This window comes from Drosophila suzukii, chromosome X, assembly GCF_043229965.1.
Source record: "Drosophila suzukii chromosome X, CBGP_Dsuzu_IsoJpt1.0, whole genome shotgun sequence".
Classification (NCBI taxonomy): Eukaryota; Metazoa; Arthropoda; class Insecta; order Diptera; family Drosophilidae; genus Drosophila; species Drosophila suzukii.
This window is the reverse complement of record NC_092084.1, coordinates 21,789,837-21,799,810: the sequence shown is the minus strand read 5'-3', so window position 1 is coordinate 21,799,810 and position 9,974 is coordinate 21,789,837. Positions and strand designations below refer to the sequence as shown.

Below are 9,974 nucleotides of genomic sequence, written 5' to 3'. Positions count from 1 at the left end.
ACTAACTATTTCTACGAAAAATAAAGTAATAGTCCTTGGAAACATACTTAAATATATAAAAAAAAAACATTTTGTTAGGAAATTGTATTTGGATTGCTGAATTCTAGTTATATTTAATTAAATGGAATTTTTTAAACCAGAAGGGAAGCTAATATCGGCAAAGGAGAAGTTTTTTTTTTCTTAAATGCAAAACATTTTAAATTTACAACATCAACAAATTTAATAATATATATTTTAGATACTGTTGGCTAACGAAAATACATTAAAACACAAGACAGTGTAAAATAAAAAATAAATAAAATGCGATAAAAGTGAAATAATAAATAAAAACCATTTTTGTAAAACAAATCTGATTGGACTTTTCTGTCAGATAAGAACTCCACACAAACAAACACACACGACTAGAAAGTATTTGCCAATTTGAAAATAGCGGTCACGAAACAGTGTTGAAAAGTGGCGCGCAGTAACCACCACGATACCAATCGATAGTGTCGATAGTTGGCAAAACTATCGCCATATATACCCAATACCCAAGACTCACGCATACAGACGGACCTTGCGCAGATCTGGCCACACTAGACTAATGCAAAAGCATTTTTGCTGGAGTCTACCATTTTATTTTAGTTAATAAAATACATATATTTCCTCTCTTTTTGTTCCGTTTGTGCGCGTACGAATTAGCTGCAAAGGCCTCGCGTCCGACGTGCAATATTTATCGAACTGAGAAGTGCCCGCAAGAGTGGAAGGAAAAAGCGAAAAGAAAAGAAAACGGATCTGCGACGAAATTTTCCCCGTTCCGTTTTTTTTTTCTCCACCAGCAGAAGCAGCAGCAGAGGCAAAAGCAGCGCAGCCGAGAGCAAAAGCAGCGAATATATTTGTAAAAAAAGAGCCCCAACCTTGAGAAAAAACACCCAGCAGGGCAGTAATTTGTTCGTTTTCTCGTCTGCGGGTAAGAATTATATTGTGCTGGCAGTGGGAAAAATGTGTTTGTTAAATATCCGCGAGGATCTTTCATTTTTTTCCCCCATTTCGTCCAGTTTCAAATGCGTGCTAAATATTCAAACGTGTGTGTGGTGGGCTGTTTGCCAGTGTGCGTGTCTCGCTGAGCGATGCATGGGTGTGTGTGTGTGTGTGCCCCTGTATGTGTGCCTTCGAAATTTTCTTTTGTGTAAAACATTTGTAAGGTGCAACTGCAGTTGTGTGCGTGTGTGTGTATCACTCTGACTTCTGCTGTGGTTGTTGTTGTTTTTGTGCGTCATAGCAATGAGTGTGTGTGTGTAATATGCATTCCAACGGGGTAAGGAAGAAGAGGAAGCAGTACCTGTCGCCAATCTATCGTTTATCGATGTCTGTCTGTCTGTGTTTATTTATCCCTACTCCCCCACCCCAGGGAAAATCCCAATCCCCCGCCCCCCTAACCCTGCACCAAAATGTGGATCGTCTGGTGAGTGTAATCGATAATGCAGATGTATCGATTGGACTGGGTAGAAAAACACGTAAAGTGCAAGCTGCTGAAAAAAAGCAAAACAAATCCGAAAGAAGAGGAAGATAGGTGGAAAAGAAAGTATAGACCCGAGCGGACGACAAAAAAACAGATCTAGTAACCTTAGTTAAAAGTCAGCTGGTCCGTAAATCTCATTCCGATTGTTATTAATGTTAATCGTCTCTGTTTTTGTTGAGGGCTCTATCTAAAACTCTCTAAACAGTCTCACTAAAACAGGTCTTAAAAAATATATTACCCATATCGCTAAAGACAATCCAAAATATTTCTACTACTACCACAAATTGCCAAACTAAAAAGTAACCTTAGTGTTGCAGGAATAATAATACAACTCTATAACAAGTTTATACAAAAATCGTTTATATTTATGTCAAAAACTAAACTAAAAAAATAATACAAATTTAAAATTTATAGTCCATGTTAAATCTGGTGTAGTTTTTGTGCGGTGTTCAAAATCAAATTTCCTTTACAAATATACATCAAATGTCACATTTCTAATGTTAGGATCAAGTAACCCGTTCTTTAAATTAAACATCTGCAATACATAAATAATAATAAACTTCTATAAACAATTGAAGTTGTAATAGAACACGATTTTCTGTCGACCAAACATAAACAAAAGCTATATCTCAGATTTTCTAGGGATTCTTGACAGCTGTTTTTGACTTGTAATAGATCCCTTTTACGTGGCACTTTATCGAAAAACCCTTTATTGTTAGTATCATATCAAGATTGTTACTTTATGTGAGGCCAACTGTCAGTTTATTCCAATCGATTTTCATAGAATCAAAAGTGATTGGGGCTCAGAAGGTCTTCTGAAGAGAATATTTTGTTTAAATCAATCAAAAAACCCACTTAATTACATTTTTGCATTGTATTTCTACAGTATTTCAAGTGATCCCGCACAACTGCTTTTAACGAGAAGCCCCTAGGTGGAGGAGCAGCTAGCCAAGATGGACAAGATGCGGATATTGAAGGAAAGTCGCCCCGAGATAATCGTCGGTGGCAAATATCGGGTGATCAGAAAGATAGGTGAGTAAACGGCAGGGATTGGATAGACCACAGGAAATCCCCTTCCTAACACTATGAAAAACCCACAGGAAGCGGCTCGTTTGGCGACATTTACCTGGGCATGAGCATCCAGAGCGGCGAGGAGGTGGCCATCAAGATGGAGAGTGCCCACGCCCGTCATCCGCAGCTGCTGTATGAGGCCAAGCTGTACCGTATCTTGAGCGGCGGCGTGGGCTTCCCCCGTATCCGTCACCACGGCAAGGAGAAGAACTTCAACACCCTGGTCATGGACCTGCTGGGACCCTCGCTCGAGGATCTGTTCAACTTCTGCACGCGCCACTTTACCATCAAGACAGTGCTGATGCTGGTCGACCAGATGATCGGTCGCTTGGAGTATATCCATTTGAAGTGCTTCATCCATCGCGACATTAAGCCGGACAACTTCCTCATGGGCATTGGTCGGCACTGCAATAAGCTCTTCCTGATCGACTTCGGGCTGGCCAAGAAGTTCCGCGATCCGCACACGCGTCATCACATCCTGTACCGCGAGGACAAGAACCTCACCGGCACCGCCCGCTACGCGTCGATCAATGCCCATTTGGGCATCGAACAGTCGCGCCGGGACGACATGGAGTCACTCGGCTACGTGATGATGTACTTCAATCGCGGCGTCCTGCCCTGGCAGGGCATGAAGGCCAACACCAAGCAGCAGAAGTACGAGAAGATCTCCGAGAAGAAGATGTCCACGCCCATCGAGGTCCTCTGCAAGGGCTCGCCGGCCGAGTTCTCCATGTATCTGAACTATTGTCGTAGCCTGCGCTTCGAGGAGCAGCCGGACTACATGTACCTACGTCAATTGTTCCGGTAAGTGCGACTGTAGTGAGCTGGTTTTTCATTATCAGATTTTGATTTGTCCAATTATCTTATTTTAAAATGATCATGCACATAGAACTTATCTTGTAGGATTTTTGTTGCTGTAAATTAGGATTAATTTCAAGTATACAAACATTACATTTTGTGCTAGTCTTTTTCATAAGCGTTTTTCGACCAAATATTCAATAATTTTAGCAACTATTTCAGTTTTTGTTTTAATGAACTGGATTTTCAATGAAGTCCAATGACTTATTCAATAAACATTTTATTTATATTTTTACTATCAGCCATTAAGAACTGAAAATAGTGTTATAGCTATTTGTCGGTTATTATCTCTTAAATAACAATTTATATTATAACTTTGATAATTACTTGTCGATTAATATAGGAAGTTAACTGGTTTTATTTAATGTTTTTACATAGAATACGTTAGTGCAGCACGTTTTAATACTGGTATTGATTTTATTAGTAGTTTGTTATGTGTCTTTTATTCATAATTTTTAATGTAATGCTCGATGATCTAATGGTAGACTAATCCGAACTTTCTCTTTCCCAAAAACAGCATACTGTTCAGGACGCTGAACCATCAGTATGACTACATCTACGACTGGACAATGCTGAAGCAGAAGACCCACCAGGGTCAGCCCAATCCAGCTATACTCTTGGAGCAATTGGACAAGGACAAGGAGAAGCAGAACGGCAAGCCCCTGATCGCGGACTAAAAGCTGGGGATTGGCTTTGAAGCGAGGTTGAAGAGGATTGGGGGAGTGCATCAGAAGAGGAGGAGAACGGAGGCCGTCGCGGACGCAGACGTGGACGTGGATGTGGATGTGGGCGAAAGGCCAGGAAAAGAGCGGAGAAAATACGGAGGAGCAGAAACAGCCGGAGCAGAAGGATTCAGCATCGCTAGCAGCGAGCGTTAGGATGTTTCTTAATATTAATTTAAATTCAATACTAAACAAATAAGGAACAACAGCAAAGCAAAAGCAAAAGCAAAGGCAACAGCAACAGCGCAGACAAGCAAACAAGCAAACAACACATTATAATAATATAAAATGATACCCCAGCAAATGTGATTCACAAGTGAATCACTGCGATCGATAGCAACACACACAAATTATAAGAAACCAATTCGATTCAAATCAAATCAATTCGCAATCCAAACACACTCACTCTCATACACAACTCACACTCACCCACAACACATCCAATCCACTCTCATACACCCACTCAAAACAAGCAAACATCATTGCCCAAACGAAAAAAAAAAGAAAAAAGAGAAGAAAAAGAAAGAAATCAACACTTAGCCTAATAAATTACAAGAAATAATAATGGTAATGTTGGAGGAGCAAAGAGAAGTAATGCTGAGGAAAACTAAACCTATATATATGTATATGTATATATATAAGCGAATAAACACCATATATGTATGCATATATCCCATTCGATTCACGTCAAATCGAATCCAATGCTTAATTATGAATCGAGCGAAGCAAAACTCAATAACTAATTAAAATGGAATAAATAAGAAACACAAAAATAAGAATAAACAATAAAAAAAATTAATAAAATACACAGAGAAAAGCAAACAAAAAAATTATGCAGAATAGTGGAGGAGGAAGAAAAAAGGAGGATCAGGAGGAGGAGAAACAACCAAGCAAAGCCAACTGAGATGGGGGAAAGTAATAAAATACAACCAGCAACAAGAGTAAACAAAAAAAAACAAATAATAATAATTATAATGAAGGAAAACAAAACAACAGAACGCAAAACTGCAAAGTAATTTTGCATAGTAAGCAGTAATAATTATAAACATAACTTATATTTAATTTTTTGAATTACATCAATAAATATGTTGAAATTAAATTTCGACTCGGAGCTGTTCACATCTGCATTAGACAGAGATGGGGCGACAGAAAGGGAGAGAAGAGCAGTAAAATGTATTTACTCATCTAATCCTTTGCCTTGTTTATTAAAGATTATACATACATATTGATTTTTAATAATGTAGCATAGACTTAGTTTTTTTTTATTAAACTAAAAAAAATTTAAAAATTATGTATTCAAAAGGCACGTTTTATTTAAACCCCAGAATTTTTTATTGGCGTTAGATATGTTTCGACTGAATTAAGTCAAATTTTTGGTTGGTTGTAATCAAAGTTTTGAAATATTTTATATAATTAAATATGTATAAGTACACTTTCGTAGTGGGTGTTTTAAATCATAGTCCCAGGTAAAAAAAAACAATCCGTTGGGTCAGTAATTGTAAAGCAAAAACTTAAAAAATGCAACCAAGCTGGTAATCAAATATTTACATGGTTGATATTAGATATAGTTAGTTTGATTACGGGCCAGTTTGATATTTATATTAGAGGAATCAAAAAAAAAGAAGGGAACCTCGAAATCTTAAGTTGCTCTTAAACGTTTTAAACAATATAAAGGATTAATGATTAATATGGCTCAATAATGCTTCAATTCGCTTCTTTTTTTAATGTTAATGGTGACTTTAAGGGTATTTCAGCTAATATTTTTCTACAAAAACAAAAAATTATTTGCTTAATTTCCAGGTGGTCTTTTTAGGAGCTAAGCCGAATTAAGCTGACGTCTTTTGCAACCCGCATGGGAAATACATTTATTAGACCCTCTTGATTTCTTTGTTTGTTCGTCATCGTTGACTAATGACACGTACGCCGTCTGTCCGTGTACGACTTCTGATTTTTATTATTTATTAACTACGATGGGATTTTCACTGCACCACTGACCCATCGCCATCAAGCAAAATGCGCTGATTGGAGGTCCAACTGCAGTGCTGATAAGAACAAGTACACTTATGACTTATAAAATGAGTACTAAAACTACTATAAGTCTACTAATTCATTTTTAGTAAACACTTTCCTTTAATTTTTATGCTTAAATTCCGTTACCACATTTTTGGAATTTCCAAAAAGTCGTTAGCTTAATTTTAATTGCTTTTTTAACGAAAAATAATTTTATTTTTTATTTGCAGGTGTACAAAAAGTTGGTTTAGTATATATAATATGATGGTAATTTATTTATTTCTGATATAATTAATACAGAAGGATGACCCAAAAAGTAGGTGATGAAAAAAGGGACGGACATATATCAATAATTATTATAATAGGAAAGTTACTTTATTAATGAAATGTATAAATATTAAGAAAACTAACAATATTTTAATCTTTAACCGCATTTTGCCACATGGTTGTTGGCCGAAGATCGGAACCGAATGGCATTTACGGCGCTGCCACCTAGGCGAACCAAAGATGGTACCTAATTTTCGAAAAGAAGTTACTTAAGTACATATATTATTTAAACATTTTAAAATCAGGTTTTTGTTTATAAACATAATTTGGTCATTTCGTTTAATTTAAAAGTAACGGAGCTATAGGAATATGCTCACGATTGGGGCAAAACGGCTTACCCGAAACCAAAAATATAACAGTTTGTTTATTATAATTAATGTCATGTAATTTTGTCGCTTAACTAAGGAATTTTGATTAGATCAAAAATAATGCAGGTTTGAAATGGTTGTTTCGGGCATAAAAACAATGGCTTTTTCGTTACAAATGAAAAAACAACTTTGGTTCACCGACAAAAAATTTTAATTTTTTTATTTTATATAGTCTTTTAAACTTTTAAGGGCAACGCCCTTTGGATTTATAATGCAGTTTTGTCGCAAGAATAGAGATTTCCATGTGATTCTTATTAGTTTTTTTTTTTATATATCGTGTCTGGTTCAGAAAGACCTAAGTTCTAGGTAAAAGTGCAAAACAAATATTCACATTCAAAGCCTTTGGAAAAGTGATCCATTCCTTTTCCAGAGAAATCGAAATGTTCCTTTGGTGGATCTATTGTTTGACGATATGAAACCTTCCGTTTAACTTTCGGACTAGCCACCTCTTCATAAAATTATCCAAGATGTGATCGACTACCGGTTCCTGCATCTATTATCCCAGTGTTGGTAGCCGTGGTACCATTTTAAAACTTTATGAAGGGTATTGATCTGAGTTCTAATCGTGTGTTTTTTGTTTTATTTTGTACTCCGCGTGGAATTAACTTCAATTTAACTTTTCTTATATCATGATTTTGTTCTGATATTGAGAACATTGAACACATAGTGTACCTACACGGGCTTTAAGAGCAAATGTTCTCAATTCAAGAACAATGTACATAAATATTTCTGTCTACGATTTAATTTTAATGCACTGTTCTGACATACCCACTAAATAAAGTTTCTTGGGCATATCCCCATGAAAATACCATGAATCCAGAGTTCTTGTCAACCAACCTGCAACCCTGAAACGATTTTGGCCAATCAAGTAGGCCTTGGCAAACTGTCATGACATTTGAAAGCACTTGTCATTATATTCCGAAGGCACTTGGAAAACCTATTCTCTTTAACGATGGCGAAGAAAACGAATTACAAGATGCCCGAGCGCAACTTGGATCTCCCTGCCGATATGGCATTCGTGAACAATCTGCTCAAGGACCTTGGATTGGAGGCGGATTCGTCGTCACGTGGCGTTATCCTGGACCTGGCCTACAGTGAGTTGAAATTCGGGGAAAGATTGAAAGGCAAAGAGTTTGTGAGTGATTTGTTTTAGCTTTGGCAAGGGACAAACTGGTGGAGGCCCAACGCTTTGCCACGATGGCCAACCGTTCCAACGTGAGTGTCGAGGATCTGCACATGGCGGATCCGGAGCGGGCCGTTCCGCTGGTAAAGGTCCCGAAGGAGAGTACCGAGAATCTGGAGAAGGAGATGGAGACCGACCAGCCGGGGACTAGTGCGAAGGCGAGCGCGCAGGCGTCGAAGCCCCTGGCCAAGGAGGCCAGCCAGGACCCGGGTTCGAGCAAGGGACCAATGCAGCCCACCTCTCGCGATGGTCAGGTGGGCAAAAAGGCCGATCTGAAGCCCAAGGGCGCTGAGCAGGCCAAACCGAAGCCGAAGACCCGAGCAAGTTCATCCAAACCGGTGGAACCCCCTGCCACTCCAACCACTTCCGGAGCTGGTCCTTCACAACGTACTCCTACGGTCGCCAAGAAGCCACGTATCGGAGCCAGTTCATCCGAACCGGTGGCGCCTCCTGTCACTCCAAGCACTTCCGGAGCTGCTCCTGTACAACGCACTCCCAGAGTCGCCAAGAAGCCACGTGGCGGAGCAAGTTCATCCAAACCGGTGGAACCTCCTGCCACTCCAACCACTTCCGGAGCTGCTCCTGTACAACGCACTCCCAGGGTCGCCAAGAAGCCACGTATCGGAGCAAGTGCATCCAAACCGGTGGAACCTCCTGCCACTCCAACCACTTCCGGAGCTGCTCCTGTACAACGCACTCCCAGGGTCGCCAAGAAGCCACGTGGCGGAGCAAGTTCATCCAATCCGGTGGAGCCTCCTGCCACTCCAACCACTTCCGGAGCTGCTCCTGTACAACGCACTCCCAGGGTCGCCAAGAAGCCACGTATCGGAGCAAGTTCATCCAATCCGGTGGAACCTCCTGCCACTCCAACTACTTCCGGAGCTGGTCCTTCACAACCCACTCCCAAGGTCGTCAAGAAGCCACGAACCAGAATTATCTACAAAAAGTAGGTTATGAAGGGAATCTTATTCTACCCCTAACATGTGATATTTTCCCAACTTAATAAATATCTCTAGCTATTTATTAGCTTATCAAAAGTCAGTTTTGTCATCTCATGGTTGTTACTAAGGAACTATATTTAAGTATAACTAATTCTTGAATATATGGAGAAGCATATACACTTCTCTTCGAGTAAAGGGTATATTGTATTCAAAGAAAAGTATGTGATTCAGATTTTGGTCAAAATACTCCTTTTTTAGTGGTTTTTCAGTCGTAGTTTAGCCAAATCAAGGCGTACAGCTAAAAGACCGACTGTTTTGAGCAGCTTTCTACAAATGCTATCGACCCCTATCACTCTAAGGAAGATTTATTTTTTGACCCAATTTCTCATTTTTTGTAAGGGGGTACATCGGTTTTTTTTTGGGATTCAGATTTTAGTCAAAAATACTAATTTTTTCTGGTTTTTCAGTCGTAGTTTAGCTAAATCAAGGCGTACAGCTAAAAGACCGACTGTTTTGAGCAGCTTTCTACAAATGCTACCGATCCATATCACTCTAAGGAACATTAATTTTTTGACCCAATTTCTCATTTTTTGTAAGGGGGTACATCGGTTTTTTTTTGGGATTCAGATTTTGGTCAAAAATACTCATTTTTTTGTGGTTTTTCAGTCGTAGTTTAGCCAAATCAAGGGGTACAGCTAAAATACCGACTGTTTTGAGCAGCTTTCTACAAATGCTATCGATCCCTATCACTTAAAGGAACATTTATTTTTTGACCCATTTTCGCATTTTTCGTAAATATGCTAACGTTCCTCATACTTTTAGAAAAATGTATTTTTTATTTATTTATTTAGGGCGGAAAAGGGTTTCACGTGGTTTTAGGCATATAGTTTTTTTGGCAACATGGCTTAGAATTAGAATTGTACCTTATATTTTTCCCCCCTTCGCTTTGTTACTTTTTTTGCTTTCATACAAATAACACAGCCAATTCTTGAC

The 9,974-nt window shown here is 38.8% G+C and overlaps 1 protein-coding gene across 1 annotated transcript; it reads left to right on the top strand.

Moving 5' to 3' along the window:
• The first annotated feature begins 565 nt into the window (after window positions 1-565).
• Window positions 566-5,251, top strand: CkIalpha (Casein kinase Ialpha). The gene is made up of 4 exons (XM_017068508.4): window positions 566-949; window positions 2,388-2,533; window positions 2,602-3,376; window positions 3,948-5,251. Exons 2-4 carry the CDS (start codon window positions 2,455-2,457, stop codon window positions 4,105-4,107), a joined length of 1,014 nt encoding a protein of 337 aa, XP_016923997.1. The 5' UTR covers window positions 566-949; window positions 2,388-2,454; the 3' UTR covers window positions 4,108-5,251.
• Window positions 5,252-9,974: the final 4,723 nt, after the last annotated feature.